A 19,966-nucleotide genomic window follows, 5' to 3' on the forward strand; every position below is an offset into this window, starting at 1 on the left:
GTTCATGTCATTGACAGTTCCTTCTCTGATTGTTTTTGTTTGAGAAAGATGTTTGTGTAGCAGGACAGATGTTGCTTTACCTTGACATTTGTCCAGAGTTTGTTAAATTGTGGTGTGTGGGGGTGTGGCCTTGCCTCTCCAGGCCTGTGATCTTGGCTGCAGTCTTCATTCCCAGCCTGGGCGTTGTAGCACAAGCATGAGTGGACAAGTTGGAGATTTGAGCCCGAAGCAGGCTTATGCATTAACACAGGTAAAACTCCTAAATACATTTTTTGCATAATTCTATGTTTGTGGTGCTAGATATCTATGGACGGTGACCGTGATCAGAGTATCCCTGGAAACTACTCTAGTAGTGTAAATATGTAACTATAGTATTTTTTCTTTGGGGATTATGTTACTGCCGGAATGAAAAGACTTAGGTAAAGTCAATGTTGTGGAAAAATAAATGATCTTATTTGATGTGCTTCCAGTTTCGGGTCAGGATCCAGGACATCCTTCCTGACCTTCCAGCCCAGCATGACCAATACTTGTTACGCTGGCTTCGAGGTAAGACACGCACATGCGAGCAGACGCTCGTGCGCGTGGACCTTGAACGGTGGTAAGATAAGAAGAGATCGATGAAAGATCAGAAACGCAGCCTGGTTTGATTGAGGACATTAAAAGCTCATCAAAACTTACATTTATGCATTCCCACATTGTGTGAGCATTTGGCAGCAAATATGAGGTGGAAGAAAAAGGCTAAAAATTCAGCAGAGAAGTAGGGGAGACTGGGGGCAGTTGCACAAGCCTTATTTGTCAAATCAGTAACATGCTCAGACCCTCTACTCGCCAAGAAGAAAGCGGCCATATTGCGCATCTGGTCCAGCTTCTATCAAGACAAAGTTGTTTTGGAGGTATGAAAGTAGCTGTATTTTTGTCATACTGTCCTAATATTTTGTATGACTTACTTCAAACCTACCTGGTTTGAATCACTGTTTTGTTAACTATTCAGCAACATTGCTTGCATTTGTCAATGTCACTGTGGCTAGTTGGCGCTTGGTGTTTTGTCCTGACTGAAACTATGGGGACTGTTGCAACTGTCCCCATGCTAATATCAAAATAGACCACACTAGGCACAATTAATATATTTTACTGCTCATGATGGGCAGAATAGACAATCATAATAAGAAATTAATGCTAATGATAAACAAAATAATTAAAAATCTGAACGGAGGAAGGCAAAAAAAGAATACAAGAACATCAAACCACAAAAGTGTAAAGAAAACCAAAAAAAAGAAGAATCAGACTGAAGAGGAAGAAGATGTCTGTTTTTTTCTGTGAGCTAGCAGAAATGTTCAGTCGCTGCTGGAATAGTTCACAAACAGCAGATTTGTTGGGGAAGAGGCGAGTGTTAACTTAAAAATCCAACTTTATATTCACTGGAGTTTTAAAACAATGTGAATTTTGTTCACTAAAACTGTTCACTGTTTGTTCACATGTTTAATAAATGTTTTTTGCACTCCAAATTATTCTATTCGTTTTGTCCCAAACTGAAATATTGAGTTTTTATAGCTTCCGTAACATTTGCACATTGACTCAAAGTAGGCCTATGTTTTACACAAAACTAAACTTATTAAATACTTTAATACTGTATACTGTGGTTATTTAAACAAAAAGCATCACATTTTGGTGGAATTGAATGTTTTTTGATATGTTGCAACCGTCCCTGACCGGTGTTGCAACTGTCCCCAGGTTTGGGGTCAGTTGCAACATCAGAATTTTTTATTTCAAATAAATATTCTGGCTGTGATTAAATTCCATTAATTATGAGTTAACAACAAAATACCATTAATTGCAATGAAATATATGCATCCAACCCTATATATGTAGACTGATACATAACGACCTTTTAAATCCCAAGGTTAAGGCAAACGATGGCAAGTAGTCGTGTCATCTCAGTGTTCAAAGTGAAGAAAAAGGGTTGCTGCAGGACAAATGTCTTCCATAATGAAACCTATAGAATGTTGAAAGAGCAGCGGGGTTCTTATCGTGTTTGAGGTGCCCCTTGGAGGGCAAATATGGGAGACAAATAAATGTTGCTACATTTGCATTGAGGAGCGACAACTCGGCAGTTCTTGTTTAAATATTAGCGCTAAACGAGAAGGACAAAGTCCATGTGACCCACAACACATTCAGAACAACAACCGGCTAACAGAAACTGCAAACTGGTTTGAAGCCCCCTCCGCCCCGATGTAGCCTCCTGGGGCGTCACCTCTCACAAACGTCCCAAATATTTAACGACGCAATGCTTTTGATTCCCTGGAAATACTATACTATGTTTGTATTATACTCATACCACCCTATACTTGATTGAAGTAGTTTAGCTTTGGTTAGAAAAGGATGTAAAAGTGTTATTTCTGTGGTTTGGACACAAACACTAAAAGACAGGATGAAGTTTATGCTTGGTCTGTTGTTTTTAAAAAACAAAAAACTTTTATTGCAATGAATTTGCAAGCATTGCAATTAAATTATCCTTATCCATGGCTTATTTTTTTCTCACAGACAAAATTTATATTAAATAATTTCTAAATAAATAAACTGTAAAACAATACAATAAAAATAATCTAATCAAGTATACTGAAAGGGAAAAAAATCATGTACATAATATTTCTGCATGCATACATAAATACATACATTTACCTAGATAAAGTAGTACTTATACATCTTATTTGAATTGTCTTGGTAGCGGTAGTTTACCCTTACATTTGATATTGACCTGTATTTTACATATAATTTCATTTTTATTGTTAATTGTATTATAAAAATGTTCCAGGTACAGTAATCCCTCACTTATGGCACTTAATTGGTTCCAGGCTATAATAAAAGTGAATTTTTCTTATTTCTAAATGAAATATTTTGGTAGTTAAAGCATAGGAAAACCTGTTTGCCTCCTTCTAAATACGCTTTTCGACATTATTAGAGCCCTATAAATCAGGGGTCCCCAACCACCAGGTTGCGGGAAACTTTCAGGCACAAATATAAAAACCAAAAATAAGCACCAAAAAAAATCAATTAGTAAATAACTACATTTAATTTTTTGTAAATGCATATCCATTTTTGAAATATGGGCCATTAGTGTATTCAAAAAATAATATACAGTTAAAAATCCCAAACGTTTTGCATGTTATTGTTTGTTGTGAGCGGAGACACTGCCCACTTTGTTTGACGGTCCTTGAACACATAATTCAGCGTGTGCCAGCGTTGTCCCACGCTGCACAGATAGACTACTATACTGTATTTTTCTCCTTTTTCTTTCACCTCATATTTGCGCCTAAATGCTGATACTTCGTACGAATGCATAAAGGTAAGACTTCATGACCTTATTGAATGCTAATGTGAATATTTGCACAGCCTGTCTGAAAAACAAAGTCCAGGCTGGAACTAGTGGAAGGTGGTTCTGTACTCATTTAATGCTTTTAGTCACAGTTGCATCCCTATACCCAATATACGGGTAGTAGACATCATAAGAGAAAAACAGACATTTATAATGCCTGTGAATATTCACATTCATCCAGGATGGCAGCTAGACTGTTCAGGTTATCTTACAAGTAGAAGACATTTCACCTCTCATCTAAGCAGGCTACATCAGTTTAACAGACATAACTGTGTGTTGCTGTCAATGTGTTGCGGTGCCAGGAGACAGGAAGTGGTGTCGGGGGTTCAGAGTTGAGTTTTAACTTGCTGTGGGTTACCGCTGCAACAGGAGGCTGTTGTGAGATCATTGAAAGATGCAATAAAAGCCATCAAGTCTGGTGCTTGTGTGTCTCAGCCAACATTACAGTAAGATTAGTGACACCTAGTGACCAGTGTACAATACTACATATCATCAGAACATGTCTATGAATGCGTCTTCTGAATACCTTATATTAGGATTTGACTTAGGATTAGACAATTTTATGCATAAATGCTTCATGCAGACAAAAAATAAGTACATATTTTTGATAAGACCATATTTAACCACGAAACAGCATGATTTATTTATTACTGTAATCAATTTTGGAAAAACTGTGATAGAGTGAAGCCGTGAAATTCGAAGAGGGAAGTTGTGAGGGACGACTGTATACCCTATTAAACATATGTATTGTATCGCTAATACTCAAGGTACATTTTTTCATTTGCGTTATCTGTTGTCCAGATTGGTATGTAATAAAATCTTTTTATGATGCTGGAAAGTGTCTCTGCCACACCGATACTTGACCAGTGGGATTAGCATTTGCACACTACTAGTGAAGGGGCGTGTCCTATTCAATTCATGTTTGTTTGATTGCAGCTAGAAGCTTCCATGTTGCCAAAGCTGAAGCCATGATCAGGAAGGTTTGTCTTTCATTTCCATATAGCACACGACTATACAACATTTAGGCTACGGCATGTAGCACAAACACCCACGGTTTCCAAAACACAACCCCACTCCGGTTTTAAAAGCATTTCCATCCACATGAGCGGCGTTTTTTAAAAGGTGTGTGTGTGTGTGTGTGTGTGTGTGTGCCTGTAGCACATTGACTTCAGGAGGAACATGAAGGTGGACACCATCATCTCTGACTGGACGCCTCCTGAGGTTTGTTGTCGTCATCTTCTGTGACATTGTGGCTGTGTTGTGACATCATCACACGGTTGTTGCGGTCAGGTGATTCGGAGGTACGTATCCGGGGGCATGTGCGGCTACGACAAGGAGGGAAGTCCAATCTGGTACGATGTGATCGGCCCACTGGATCCCAAAGGTCTCCTGATGTCGGCCACCAAGCAGGACTTCATGAGGACAAAGATCCGAAACATCGAGATGCTGCAGAGGGAATGTCGGCACCAGTCCAACAAGGTCTGATAGTGTCCTCGCCTTGCCACCTTGTCTCCTCCTAATCGGGTGTTTGTGCCGACAGTTGGGCAGGAACGTGGAGTCCGTCACGCTCATCTACGACTGCGAGGGGCTCGGTCTCAAGCACCTGTGGAAACCCGCCATTGAGACCTACGGCGAGGTTTGTTTGTCGCCGCCATCTTGTTCACCTTTGACCTGTGATGTATGTCTGACTTTGGCCATGTCGCTGTGCAGATCCTCACCATGTTTGAGGAGAACTATCCAGAGGGGCTCAAGAGGGTTTTTCTCATCAAAGGTAGCTCATTAGCATGCTTGCTAACACTGTCCTTCCTGATCATCTTCATCATCCTCTTCATCACCACAGCTCCCAGACTGTTTCCGATGGCATACAACCTGATCAAGCACTTCCTGTGCGAGGAGACCAGACGCAAACTCATCGTGCTCGGAGGTAAGACCCAGCTGTCCCAGTCTTTTCTCTGCCACGTGTTGCCATGGAAACAGCGTCACGCTAGCATGTGCTGGCTTATCAAATCGTCCTAGCAACACGTTATGTGACCAGGAAATAATCATCTGAGCCGTCAATAAATGTATTATGGATGACCTGTGTGGGCAGGTAACTGGCAGGAAGTGCTGCGTAAACATGTCGATGCCGAGCAGCTTCCCGTCGCGTATGGAGGAACGCGAACTGATCCGGATGGAGACCCTCGCTGCAGAACCATGGTGCGAGCCGGGCACTCTCGTGCACGCGCTGCTGGGTGGGTGATGTCACCATCAAGTCACCATGACCACATGTGCTGGCAGATCAATTATGGCGGCACAGTGCCGAGGTCGTACTACGTGCAGAACTTTATCAAGGCCCAGTATGACACCAGCGTCACCATCAGCCGCGGCGCCGTCTTGCAGCTGGACTACCACGTCAGCGCCCCCTGCAGCCTTCTGAGGTACACCACACTGACATTGTGACAGCATCGCCATCCCGACCCATCAGCTGAAGGTGACTCTTCGGTGTCCTCCAACAGGTGGCAGTTCTCCAGCGATGGCGCCGACATTGGCTTCGGTGTTTACAAACGTACAGAAGAGGGCAGCGAGCAGAAGGTGGCAGCCATGTTGGAGGTTGTCCCCAGTGAACGTTACAACGCTCACCTAGTACCCGAGGACAACATGATCACCTGTGCTGAACCTGGAATGTGTGAGTGCCCATTTGGTCGTCACGTTGATGTCATGACTAGCTTGGTGTTCCCTGATGTCGTTGGCCATCTTTGTGCAGACGTGTTGTGTTTTGACAACAGCTACAGTATCCTTCAGTCCAAGAGGGTCAGCTACAAGGTGGAGGTGCTTCCTCCTTCACTGTGAGCACATACGGCCAGACCGGACCAGACTGACACCAACATGAAGAAGAAGACGCAAAACCTCTCTTGCCTCTGGTCACAAACTTCCATCTTTATTATTCCACTGTGAACGTGTTTTTTATATATATATATATATATATATATATATATATATACATAAATTTATTTAATTTTTTATTATTAGTTTGCAATAAATATTTGTTTCATTTAATTGGATGACCAAACTTGATCACATTTAACGATATACGTATTAATAAAGCTACGCTTTTACCGCGAGATGCTCCTTTAAAGAGTAACGCATACAGATGACCGCTTGGGGGTGTTGTAGGCGATGCTAATAGTGTACACCGTGCACTATTACACAACACTGCAAACATGCTAACTAAACACTTAAGATGGACCACTCTGCCCATATTTAAGTCAACATCACGCATCCTGTAGAGGGAAGGGGAGCCAAAGGATGCTGCAGGATAGGGGTGGTGGGGGTGTCAGTGTTGTTACATAACAGCCGGGGTGTCTGACGCACTGCCAGTGTGTTATTTACCGGCAATACGTCATCGTTTAAAAAGTACCCGGAAGTGTACTTCAAGGGCGCGATCTCATTTGTCCCAAAAATGAACCGGATACGAGTTTGGCTGCAATTTAGCATTTTATGGCGGTTTAATGTGTTCAGCCAACTGAACAATATACTACTGGAAGGGGCGTCCCTACTGACCGCATGAAGCCATTGGTCGGCCATCTTGCTTCACCAATAAAAGCACACACGCATACACATACATGTATCTTCCTTCACTACATTTATTATGTTTCGGTATAAAAAATAACACGAATTAACAAAAATTCCATTGAAACAGACTAAATTTACTAGACCAAAATCTCAAAATGTCCCTCCAGTTGAAGTTGTTTCCTACCTCTATGGTGTGAAATTACAATGCATAACAAGTCAATTTCAGTGTTCACAAGGTATTTGTTACGATAAGGATCTACGTAGTATCAAAGTTAAATGCTAGCATACCTTTAGAAGATGATCAGGAAAGTCAAATATTGTTGGAACTGCATTTTGTCCTAATCTAACAGTCTGGCCGGTCCTGTCCAAGTTCTCCTCGGTGAAATGACTTGAACAGAGTTGCGATCTGGCTGCAGGAATCCACCTGTCTCTCCGCATATTTACTACCCATTGCTTTAGAAGTTGAACATTGCAGTGTGGAAATCTAAAGGAGAATAAGGGCTCATTTACAACTACTTAGATGCCAACCGCCATAATACAGATGAAGAAGACATTTGTAGACGGTCTCTGCGCTCCGGTCTCGCTGCGGGCTTCTCACAGAGATCAATATAAGTCAGACTGCACAGAACACGGCTCGTTTTGATAAAAACTGGGTTATAGCTGTTTGTGTTGCCACGGTTGGGAAGAGGTAAGGTTTGCTGTGTTAGAGCCATTCACTTGGGAGTTATTGATCCCGGAACTGTGAATATGTCAATATGTTTCCATCTTTACCACAGTCGCTTTTGCGTTCCCTCGCAAAACAGTTTTGCGTTATCTCGCAAAAGTTTTTTTTTCATATTTTTTTTCTCCATGTCCCCTCCGGGGCTCCGTAATAAGCATTTATCTACCTGTGAAATATAAGTCCCTTCTCGCGATTTTCACGAGTATCACGATTTGTGCAATTAATAGCAGCACAAGACGGCATCTCGAACTCCTCTTAGGTGTTAGGCTTTCTTGTTTTGGGTGAAACAACATGGCGACTTCAGGCCTCCAATGCGCAGCAAGCGATCGGGGCCATTCCAGTTAGAGTTCAGTGGTTCAGCCGTTGTATTTTTAACACTAGTTGTCTACGAGTGATGGGCAGATGAGGCATCACGTAGTGACACACTGTATTGACACTGTTGTTGAATACTGACACCTGGTGGACTTAAAAAATCCCTGCAGGAAACATAGTTGACAGACTCAACTGACTCTGATTTGATGACCTATTGCACACGTGTCAAACTCGTGCCCTGGAGGGCCGAGACGCTGCAGGTTTTCTCTCCAACCAGTTTCTTCAGCAGGTGATTTAATTGATGAGCTCCTTCCCTCAAACTGAAGGTGTTGATCATTAAAATCACCTGCTTTAGTGACTGGCTGGAAAGAAAACCTGCAGTGTCTCGGCCCTCCATGGCACCAGTTTGACACCCCTGACCTATTGTTTCCAATACCGCCATTTATGCATTTGCATTCACATTTTCTTGTTCCATATATGTAATTTAATTAAAAATCCTCTTTGATATTTGAGACACACTTGATAAATTAAGTGAACATCTGTCATAATGTCAACACCTCAGTGAAAGTGCTGTGAATGATAATGACAATGGACTCATTGCTTAATGATTTTTATTCAAAAAATTAGTTTCTCCAGTGTTTTGTAATTCAGTCTATTTCGTTTCTTTGACGCAGTTTCTCCTGCTTTGGGGAATATGCGTTCGCAAGGCACAGAAGAAGCTGGTGTGCATAGAAACTGCTGCACAAATGTGACATTTTACCTGCAAAAAAAATATGAATAATAAACTAAGTTATTTTGAAAATAATTTCACTAGAACAGAATATTTGGAAAGTATGACAAGAACTGGGTAAAATGAGGAGATCGATATAAATACTGGACCTTATTTTCCGGCAGAAGGTCAAAATGATCCCACACAGCAGAAAATTCACGTTTTCCATGGAAGTCCTCCATCTTTGACCGCAATATTCGCCAAGCAATGAACGCGTAACTAACTCGATGCTCGTTTTGCGCTTCCATCCTATTGACAGATGCGCTTCCTTTTAAACAGTTTGGCGCTCGACTGCCGACATTGGTCACGTGACTATCTTAAAGCTATACGCGCACCGACACGGGGTTAGCCCTAGCACGCATCGGCGCACGCATCTGCGCATCTGTGTCGCTGGACCCATCACAATTGTCTACTGTTGTACGTGCGTTGACGAAAAGACGTCACGATATGTCTTCCTTAGCTGGAAGCTACACAAGTTAGCAAACAGCCGAAACTAGCATGAATGAGTACCTGCAGCTAGTAAATGTACTTTATAAGTCCGGTGAGCTAAGCTACTGCGCTAACTTTGCTGTTGTCAGAAGACTTAACTATTTTGGACAATTACTTGTATTCCTTTCGTCCTGTGATGTAAATCGAAGTACAAACTTCAGTGCAACTAGCACGGTTAGGTAGCTATTGCTAGTAGAGTTCCTCACCGCTCACGAGTAGACCCTTAAAAGTGTTTCTCATGAGTTGCAGTGCGGTTGAAATTGACATGGTAAGTTATTACGCTGCTTTTGTACATGAGGGACTTAACTCTTGATTATTGATTAGTTTAAAAGTGTGGTGCTGGAATTGATTACGCAGGAGGAAAAACCTACAGGAGCACCACTGTGTGTTTAGATTACTTATACTTTGTTAATTCACGGACTTTTGAACAGCATTGTATGGTTTGTCACTTAACATGAAGAATAAAACTTTTTTGTGAGATCACCTGATGTGTATTGATAACTTTATTTGTTGACAGTTTTCCAGTCTTCAACATTAATGATTACTGACTGATGAACGGGAAACCGTGAGATCATTTTCTGTGTCATGAGAAATATAAAGCTTTAAACATACCAGGCAAACGTGATTCAAGCTTATGTAGTTTATTCCTTAAAATGACCGTCAGGCACGGATTTAGATTTTTTTTTGCCACAATAAAAGCTAATAAAATGATAAACCATCCTGGATTGCAGTCACCCAGTCCCAGTGAAGGTACATGTATGTCTAAACCGGTACATGTTGATTTATTAGTACTGCTACTAGTACCAAGACAGATCACCCCAGGCCACAGTCAGTCAATTGACCCCAGAGCTAGGCCGGCTGGGGGAGCAGGGGAGGGGAGCCCCAGGGAATATTTTGTGGTCTGCTTTTTGGGCCAGGAGGATGCTCCACTGTTCTAGGCTGGCTGTGCATGTGTATGGCTTAGTACGTGCTGCACTGTGTAGTGGTAGGTGGTAAGCTGGCGGCATGCAGGATAGGGTCAGCATGTATCTTTGATATCAGTTTGGGCATTGGGCTGGAGGGTTTATGAGGTGAAAGTAATTAAACACTCTGCTAGGGATTGCTTCCCAGTGGGAAATAGACGGCCTTTTTATCTGAATAACCAGTCAATCTGGCTGGCGGCCGGCACACTTTGACATTGACAACCCAGAGATGCCAACCATTACGATTAGTGACATAAAATTATACTCAAATCCTTGGAATTTACAGCTGCTTCAAATTGGAACATATTTCAGGAAATTGAGCTAAAATGGGTTTCTCCTAGTACCTGTAATTTTATAAATAGAATGTTTTGGCTTAAACGACATATACCAAGGATAAAAATAACAACAAACTCTTGAAATTAAAGACATAAAATTGGCCTCAGATATCACCAGATTAGCAGGAAATGAGGTCTAATTTAAAAACATTTTCGGACCACTCGCTCCACACCCCCCCTTTTCAAAAAAGCTAGATCCGCCCCTGACCGTTTATCATTTTAGTGCTATTTAAACACATTTAACTAGCCTTTTAGAAGGCGAGGTAACGCTGCAGCTGTCACATGACGTACGTGACGCCACCAGGCCGTCCTCGTCGAGTGCGCGCTACTTGGTGCACTGCATGGCGATCGTGTCGCTCACCTTGTGTGTTGTGTTTGTGTGAGGGAGGGGGGCTCGGGGGCGTGTCCGCTCGGACGTGAGTAAATGACGTCACCGTGTCGGCGGCGAGCAGTCCAACAAACATGGCGAGAGAATGGCGCGGCCAGCAGGGTTACATAGTCACTGTCCTCATCTTCCTGTGCAGCGCCGACGGAGCTCGCTCGGAGGCGGCATCCGGCGAAGGAGGCGGCAGTCAGGTGCTCGGTATGCGGCTGGAGAGCAGTGACAAGCCGGCCAACACGGGTGACGACGGCGTCTTGCAGGTGACGGAGGACAGCTCCGTGCGGCTGCGCTTCTACGGGCTGAGGCTGCACTCCGCCGCCTGGACGCTCGTCCGCTTTACGGAGCTGGGTGGCGGTGAGGCGGGGGAGCCGCCGGAAAGGACTTGCTCGGACTTCACGAAGGACATCGGGGTCGGGACCTTTATGAACGTCAGCGGCAGGGGCACGGCGGGGCTGCTGCGCGTGCACGTTAAGCCTCTGCGCAAGAGCGAGCCGAGCAAGGAGTACGCGCTGTGCACGCGCAGCGCCGACGGCCGCTGGCTGCAGCTGGAGGATGGAGACGGTCGGGTTCTTGTCCTGGAGGAGAGAAAGTCCTTGCTTCCTCTCTGGCTGCAGGTCATCCTCATCTCCTGCCTGCTGGTCCTTTCCGGGATGTTCAGCGGGCTCAACCTGGGCCTGATGGCGCTGGACCCCATGGAGCTGCGCATCGTGCAGAGCTGCGGCACAGACAAGGAGAAGAAGTACGCCCGCAAGATCGAGCCCATCCGCAGCAAGGGCAACTACCTGCTGTGCTCGCTGTTGCTAGGCAACGTGCTAGTCAACACCACGCTCACTATACTCCTGGATGACCTGATTGGGTCGGGCCTGGGCGCCGTGGTGGCCTCCACTGTAGGCATCGTCATCTTCGGCGAGATCGTCCCCCAGGCGCTGTGTTCCCGCCACGGGCTGGCGGTGGGCGCTAACACCATCATTCTCACCAAGTTCTTCATGTTCCTCACTTTCCCGCTGTCCTTCCCCGTCAGCAAGCTGCTGGATGTCCTGCTGGGCCAGGAGATCGGCACCGTGTACAACCGCGAGAAGCTGGTGGAGATGCTGAAGGTGACAGAGCCCTACAACGACCTGGTCAAGGAGGAGCTCAACATGATCCAGGGGGCGCTGGAGCTGCGCACCAAGACAGTGGAGGACGTCATGACCCCCCTGGCCGACTGCTTCATGATCCAGGCCGATGCCGTGCTGGACTTCAACACCATGTCCGAGATCATGGAGAGCGGCTACACGCGCATCCCCGTCTACGATGACGAGCGCTCCAACATCGTGGACATCCTCTACGTCAAGGACCTGGCCTTCGTTGACCCTGACGACTGCACCACACTCAAGACCATCACCAAGTTCTACAACCACCCCGTCCACTTTGTCTTCCACGACACCAAGCTGGACACCATGCTGGAGGAGTTCAAGAAAGGTGCGTGTTTTTGTCTTGACTCCAGCCTGACCTCTGGCTGGTCAACAGGAAGTTGAGCCTGGAGCATTTGCTCTAGCAGCTTCCTGTGTGGGGGATCAATAAGCTGCAGTCATCATTGATCACTGAAGGACAATCTGTCCCCTTCATCTCATGCAGTCTTTCAATCAAAAATAAATCTCATAAATATATTTAGAAATAGTTGATATATATTTTAGGGCAGCACGGTGGTCTAGTGGTTAGCATGTTGGCCACACTGTCACAGTCTGGAGATCAGGAAGACCTGGGTTGGATTCTCCCTTGGGCATTTCTGTGTGGAGTTTGCATGTTCTCCCCGTGTGTGTGTGTGTGTGTGTGTGTGTGTGGGGGGGGGGGGGGGGGTCTGGGTACTCCGGTTTCCTCCCACATTCCAAAAACATGCATGTTAGCTTCATTGGAGACTCTAAATTGTCCATAGGTATGAATGTGAGTGTTTGTCTGTATGTGCCCTGCCATTGGCTGGACACCAGTCCAGGGTGTACCCCGCCTGTTGCCTGAAGCCAGCTGGGATAGGCTCCAGCATGCCCCCACGACCCTAATGAGGATGAAGCGGTATAGAAAATGGATGGATGGATGATATATATTTTATATACAGTATATATACACACATATTCAATATATATATACATTTATAATGGAATAGTAAAGTTTCATATATATAAATAAATAATTATATAAAAACTATTTTCCCCATAGTAAAAATGGTAAACAGTCTTTAGCGCTTTTCCACCTCAAAGTGACACTGCTAGCACATTTACCTACTGATGACCTTTGACACTGCTAGCAAACTGTCCATCATAACAGCTTTATGAAGTGTACCAGCAATGTGAATGCTCAACTGCCATCCAAGTGTAAAAAGAAGAGAAGCAGCCTACATTGCTTTAGGTCTTATTGTTGGAAAGTAGCTAGCATGGGTCTTGTCCTGGGGTTTTCAGAGACCACAGATGTGTCTCAGTTGGCACACTGGCATACTTGAATTTAGAACTTTGAGTGCATAAGTGTGTTCACGCTGAGAAGTAGGGCAAAATGCAGTGCACTGTCAGCACACTCCAAATGGTGAGTGGGCAGTGATGCGCACTTACCACCTTCAGTAGTCGCCATCTTGGCTATGAATCAGAAGAGGAGGACCTACTTTGAGTGGTTGCAAATGGCCATTAAAAAGGAGAGAAAAAGAAGCTAATGTGATTGTCCTTTCCAGTAAGTGTAGAATGATAGTAGTGGGTTTGGGACAACACTACACTGTCAAAAGGAAGTAAGTACGCGGTATACTTCTACTTATTGAAGTGTACTCATGCAAGTGTTCCATTTGTGGCACTTGCTCCAAAATTTCAGGCCTAAGCTAAACTGTGGGCCCAGTCGTGTTTATTTGAAGATGTTGCTGTTCCAGATCCCAGTGGGACATTCTGCCAGGATGTTCTCGTGAAGGTTGTCACATGCTCCCTCCTGTTTCCAGGAAAATCCCACCTGGCCATCGTCCAGAAAGTCAACAATGAGGGGGAGGGGGATCCCTTCTACGAGGTGCTGGGATTGGTCACCTTGGAAGATGTCATTGAGGAGATCATCAAGTCAGAGATCCTGGACGAGTCAGACCTGTACAGTGAGTCGGCACTTCCTGTTTGACAAATATAGACTTGAGAAAAGCTGCTTTGGTTGCTAGGAGACCAGATTGGATTGAGGATTTCCACCATTTAGCATTTCCTGATCACTTAAGATTCCTAAAGTTAGATGATTCACGTAAACGTTCCACGTTTGACCTTCCCGTGTGTCCCCGCAGCCGACAACCGCAACAAGAAGCGAGTGGATGCCAACAAAAACAAACGAGACTTCTCGGCGTTTAAACACGACGGCGATAGCAAGGCCAAGATCTCACCTCAGCTCATGTTGGCTGCCCATCGCTTCCTGGCCACAGGTGAGCGTCCGCCCCCCCTTTCACAGCAGGGTGTCATGCCTTCAAGCGCTACAGGGAAAACTTCTACATGACGGGTGAGCCAAGTCTGGGCGGGGGCCCACATGCAACTGGCAGCGTGTTGCTTATTGGCCCGCTACTAGAAAATGAACATAACGCCGTCTAACACACAATGTGCGTTTCTTTTCCCCGCCACTAGAGGTCAGCCTTTTTGCCGCCTTCCACGTGACTGAGAAGGTTCTGCTGAGGATCCTGAGGCATCCCGACGTTATCCAGGAACTCAAATTCAACGACAACGACAAGCGAGCGCCACAGCACTTCCTGTACCAGCGTGGGAAACCTGTCGACTACTTTGTACTCATCCTGCAGGTGCGTGCGCCAGGAGCAGAACCTTCCGCCGGGTTCAACTAGCACACTCAGCAGCTTCTACATCAACACGTCAACACTTGGTGTTTGTCATGAGAGGGCGGAGCTTATTAACAGATCCTCTTAGCGGACCACCCAAACAGGGGGAGGGGCTGCAGAGGAGACGTCTCCTAGTAGTCACCTGATGAGACACCTTTGGATCACGTGACCTCTGACATGCACCCTGAGCATTGCTGCTCACCTTACACCTCTTTATTAGGTACACCTGATGCCCACCCGCCACCTCACTGACATGAGGCATGCGCTGGAGGCCTCTAGAACTTTCTTGACACCAGCTGACCATGTAGATTAATGCTGGGGTCAGTTTCTGGAAGAGCACACTTCTGCTACAATATTCAGTGTGTGTGTGTGTGTGTGTGTGTGTGTGTGTGTGTGTGTGTGTGTTTCAGGGTCGAGTGGAGGTGGAGGCGGGAAATGAGAACATGAAGTTTGAGACGGGGCCGTTCTCCTATTACGGTGTCATGGCGCTCAATGCCCCATCCCTGGGTGAGCAAGCACACACACATACACGCACACGCACACACTCTTGAATAAGATGTGCAGTGAATGCAACGTGTGTAACATTTCTTTGTTACAACTCAATAAGCAGCTTTCCCACAAATATATGTTGTCATTTTCATCTTTCATTTGTCTCATTTGAAGCTACTTTGTTGTTGTTTGTGATGACGTAACTCGTCCTTGAGATGGCGCCACTTCCTGTGACACACTCCGGCCCCCCTGGTGGGATGTCCAGTGTCTGCTGGTTGTGTGCTGCACACGAGCCAACACACGCACACGCACCACTTTTGTTACATTTGAAATCTTGACACCAACTCGGCTAGTCCAGGAGTTCAAAGGTCGTGCAGCACGTGGAACAACAAGTTGCCATATGTACTAATCTATAACACGTATTGATTGCTTTGTGTTGGATGTGATGAGATGGCGTACGTAATGAAGTGTCCAGAGATTGGTTAATTATTCATGACAGTGAGTCAGAGAGGAGGAGCTACAAAACAAATAAATCCTCTCTCTTTCTGCCCCCCCATCCCCTTCCCTCCTGCCCAGCCGTCACCCCGCCTCTCTCCCCATCAGTGGCGTCCCCCCCTCCGAGACGCCTTTCTCTTAAGAGGTTTTCCGTGTTCTCTCGTTTCCCAGGTAAACACTCGTATGCACCCCCCACCACCCAGCCACGGGGAGGGTGGTGGGAGAGGGCGCCGCGCTCATCCTCCCCATTCTTCATCATCGCCATCATCCCTGTCCTTCACCAGCAAGTGTTAGCTGTTAGCCAGAACAATGAACGTTTGGCTGCTGTAATGTTTAGTTTGTCCGCCAGAGGGCAGGAGTGAGTCAATGAGCAGAGGCAGTTTCCATCGTTTCCATGGAGACAAGACCCTCTTCAAAGTCACCTGAACATTCCAAGTGTGTACCGTAAACATAAAACATATTTATGTCCCATGAATAATAATGCAGATTGATTTTTGATGTTGTGGCACTAACTGACTTTGCTTGCTGGTTGGGACACTGTCTTTTTTTTTAACTCCGCCCCCTGTAACCACTGATCTCAGGTCTGATGTTGCCAGTGGGATGTTTTTGTCTTTGTTTTTGTTTGACATTTGACCTTCTTCAAGCTCTGTAGATGCTAAACTAAGCTAAACTTCGTTTACCTGCGCCGCCACGAAGCCCCTCTCGCACTAACCTTGCTGCTAGGTGCCCTCCTCCCCGTCATGACCTCACTGACCTCAGCCAATGAGAGCGAAGTGTTTTGGCCTCATGTGGCAGCATGTTCGTTCACCTTTGCATCATCTTTGTGTTGCAGTGGTTGTGTCTCAGTTGGCGCACTTGTGTACTTACTCACCCTGAATGTTCATTCACATTGGAAAACCCTAACCCTAGCACACTGTCTCTGCATGCATGAATTCATTCATTCATGGGGTTAGCGTGAATGGACGGATGCATGCATTTCAGTACATCATTCATTCATTCATGGGGTTAGGGTGAATGGATGGATGCATGCATTTCAGTACACGATTCATTCAATCATGGGGTTAGGTTAAATGAATGGATGAATGCATTTCAGTACATGATACATTCATTCATGGGGTTAGGGTGAATGGATGAATGCATTTCAGTACACCATTCATTAATTCATGGGCTTAGGGTGAATGAATGGGTGAATGCATTTCAGTACACCATTCATTCATTCATGAGGTTAGAGTGAATGAATGAATGCAATAATTTCAGTACATGATTCGTTCATTCATTCATGGGGTTAGGCTGAATGGATGAATGAATGCATTTCATTATATGATTCATTCATTCATGGGGTTAGGGTGAATGAATGGATGAATGCATTTCAGTACATGATTCATTCATTCATGGGGTTAGGGTGAATGAATGGATGAATGCATTTCAGTACATGATTCATTCATTCATTCATGGAGTTAGGCTGAATGGATGGATGAATGCATTTCAGTACATGATTCATTCATTCCTTCGTGGGGTTAGGGTGAGTGAGTGCGTGAATGGATGGATGAATGAATGAATGGGAGTACATGGGGTGTACAGTGATGTCCTTACAGTACCAGCAATGTTCCTGTGCAACTGCTGCAGCTTTCTCAGCCACAGCAAATGTATGCAACACAGCAAACACACTGGAAATAAGGCAAACGCTCTGTCCTGTTTTTGAGTGACAGGCGACAACAAGCGGTAACAACATCCAGTATAATCCAGCCAGTGATTGGTACGTGTCTGCTTCCACAGCCACTCCATTCGTGGACATGCTGCTGTCTGGCAGGTTGGCGTGTAGCTAATGGTGCAGTGGAGTTAAGAGAGCTGCTTGCTAACCCCACATCACGGCGACCCAAACGGGCAGCACCACATCCACACACCAAACCAAAAAGCAGTGGTTCTTTAAGGTGGACTGGCTGTGGGGGGTGTGTGGGGGCAAACGGCAGATTTTTTCTTTTGGAATGAGAAAATAGCAAAGCCAAAGTAGCGAGCCAGTTTTGGAGTGAAAAGTGCGGACATAACCGTGCACGGAGTAGTGGCGTGCTTTTATTTGAATGGCTGGACTTAAGGGTCCGGTGCAGTGCGTACTGGGTGGTGTTCCAGGGCGGCCGCCTGGGCGACCTGGTCCTCTGCGGCCAAATCTAGTTCTTGGGACATGGAATGTCACAGGAGCCCGAAGTTGTGCAAGAGGTTGAGGCAATCCGACTAGACGTGTAGTCGGACTCACCTCGACCCACAGTTCGGGTTCTGGAACCAAACTCCTTAAGAGGGGCTGGACCTTGTTCTACTCTGGAGTTGCTGCAGGGGAGAGGCCTGGGAACGCCTCGGCGTCCTCCAGGTGTGACCGGATATCGGGAAGTTTGGGCTTGCATTCTGAGACCGCTGCCCCTGCGACCCGGACCCGGATAAGCAAAAAGAAAAAAGAATGGAATGGCCGAACTTACCGGATACAGGAAGTGTTGTGCCGAAGGGACTGGAAGGTCGGTTGAGAATTGTTTTTTTAGATTCAGACAAAAGTAAACATGAACTCCAACAGAAAGGAAGTAAGGAAGTGTAAGTATACGTCATTAAGAAAGACATGGAACATGAAACGATCCTACGAGGTCGAATAGGATGACAAAGAAACTACATTGAGAAATACGCCCTGCCGTGCTCTTCCACCTCTTCCAAAATACCACAGAATGGAAGTTGGACGAGCTCAGGTTCTAAGGTTGTGGACAGGTCCTGGTGTGGACGTCCAGGGAATGCTCAGGTTGTTTATGTGCATGCTCACACTTGAAAAAGGAGGGGGAACATGGCTTACCACCCTTAGCAGCCCTCAAAACCACCATCTCGTCTACGGAGCGGAAAGGAAGGGACTAACTTGAAGTAACGGTGGCTGAGGGCCAACCTGTAGCAGTGAAAAGTAGTCAACAGAAGAAGAAGCAGCAGCTAAATACTGTATTACCTGTCATTTCCACTAAGTGTCCAGCACTAAAATACACACACCTCAGGAAGTACACACCACACACAGGCTGCTCATGTCTTCAGTAAGTACACTGTACACTGCGTACTTCATTCCTGAGTGTACTGTATGACTCCTCCCCCTTCTCCTTCTTGGTCTCGTCCTCGTCCTTTTACCTCTCCTTCTCTTCTTACTTCCTTTTCTCCTCCCTCTCGTCCTCCTTGTCGCTCTTCATTTTGTTCTGTTTCTCCTCCTCCTTGTCCTCCTCATTCCTCTCCCCCCCCTCTGTCTTTTTCCTTCCTTTTTAATGGCGAATTGCAACCACTGGATTTAGCCCCTCCACTTCTGTTGCGTATCCAAGATGGCGAGCGTTGAGGGTCATGCTGCAGTAAGTGTTGCTGCTTTGAGTGCTACATACACACAATGAAGCCTACGGTACGTGCCAGTGTGCCAGTCCCAGCCACAGAGCAGTACACTTCTTATTCAGTATTTTATTTGAGACACGCCCAGTGTGTGCATGCCTGGTGTGTGTGTGTGTGTGTGTGTGTGCGCGCGTGCATGTGTGCGTGCTGTCCTTCCCGTCTCTGACACACCGGCCTCCCGTCCAATTGTAGAATTTCGCTCCCCGTCCCATGGGGGCAACCTCAACCGGTCTGCGTCAGTGAGCTGCGGTGAGCGCGGGGCAGAGAGCTCCTCCATGGGCGGCAGCAACTCTCAGATCCCAGGAACGCCTTTCCAGTACATTCCCGACTTCTGCGTGCGCGCCCTGACAGACCTTCAGTTCGTCAAGGTAACGCATCCTCTCTGCTCCTCTTGTTGCCGTGCCACATTTGTAAGAGGCCGTGTTTGTCGTCCCCAGATCACTCGCTGTCAGTACCAGAACGGCCTCTTGGCGTCCAGACTGGACAGCTCGCCTCAGTCGCCAGAGGGCAGCCAAGGTCGCCTGGACACCATGGCTGCACTGCTACCCCCCGTCACACCACCGGGGACACACCCTTTGCTGCCTCTGGCCACGCCTCCTGTGAAGCGCCCATCGTCCAACGCTCAGCCGACGCCTCCGACAGGCAGCCGCGTAGCTCCGCCCCAAACTGCCACCACCGCCTCCATCGGACGCAGACCCAGCCAGTCTCTGCCCCAGGCCGCCGCCCCTCTTAGTAACCACGCCCCACCTCGTCAAGGCACGTCTCCCGCCGACCCCGACAACGCTCCGGGAGAGACCACCACCCTGCTCAGCGAGCAGCACAACTGTGTGGACCCCCGCAGAGCTGGCCAGCACGTGCACACCATCACTCACGCACACACTGAGAGCAC

At 46.2% G+C, this 19,966-nt stretch overlaps 2 protein-coding genes across 7 annotated transcripts in view; both read left to right on the plus strand.

Annotated features, from left to right (window-relative positions):
- Positions 1-68: 68 nt before the first annotated feature.
- Positions 69-9,711, plus strand: sec14l7 (SEC14-like lipid binding 7). 4 transcript variants are annotated; one of them, XM_054756388.1, is made up of 12 exons: positions 69-250; positions 471-893; positions 4,310-4,353; positions 4,532-4,594; positions 4,664-4,852; positions 4,914-5,009; positions 5,084-5,144; positions 5,214-5,297; positions 5,463-5,569; positions 5,651-5,790; positions 5,869-6,038; positions 6,139-9,711. In XM_054756388.1, the coding sequence occupies exons 2-12, from the start codon at positions 809-811 to the stop codon at positions 6,240-6,242; spliced, it is 1,143 nt and encodes a 380-aa protein (XP_054612363.1). In that variant the 5' UTR covers positions 69-250; positions 471-808; the 3' UTR covers positions 6,243-9,711. The 4 variants fall into 4 exon arrangements, with proteins under 4 accessions (XP_054612363.1, XP_054612361.1, XP_054612362.1 ...); XM_054756386.1 differs by having other exon boundaries at positions 471-546; positions 6,139-9,710; XM_054756387.1 differs by having other exon boundaries at positions 471-546; positions 6,117-9,709.
- A 1,161-nt stretch (positions 9,712-10,872) lies between these two features.
- The window catches only part of LOC129169718 (metal transporter CNNM4-like), a 10,933-nt gene continuing 1,839 nt past the window's right edge, over positions 10,873-19,966 (plus strand). Inside the window, exons 1-8 of one of the 3 annotated variants that reach the window (XM_054756383.1) lie at positions 10,875-12,356; positions 13,846-13,989; positions 14,167-14,301; positions 14,498-14,667; positions 15,114-15,210; positions 15,769-15,858; positions 19,270-19,445; positions 19,515-19,966. The exon at positions 19,515-19,966 is cut by the window's right edge and continues 1,839 nt beyond it. In XM_054756383.1, coding sequence (XP_054612358.1) covers positions 10,976-12,356; positions 13,846-13,989; positions 14,167-14,301; positions 14,498-14,667; positions 15,114-15,210; positions 15,769-15,858; positions 19,270-19,445; positions 19,515-19,966 — 2,645 coding nt within the window. In that variant the 5' untranslated portion in view covers positions 10,875-10,975. Of the gene's footprint in view, positions 12,357-13,845; positions 13,990-14,166; positions 14,302-14,497; positions 14,668-15,113; positions 15,211-15,768; positions 19,446-19,514 lie in introns of those variants that run through there. The other 2 variants (XM_054756384.1, XM_054756385.1) reach the window with 2 other exon arrangements.

This window comes from Dunckerocampus dactyliophorus, chromosome 17 (assembly GCF_027744805.1).
Source record: "Dunckerocampus dactyliophorus isolate RoL2022-P2 chromosome 17, RoL_Ddac_1.1, whole genome shotgun sequence".
Taxonomy (NCBI): Eukaryota; Metazoa; Chordata; class Actinopteri; order Syngnathiformes; family Syngnathidae; genus Dunckerocampus; species Dunckerocampus dactyliophorus.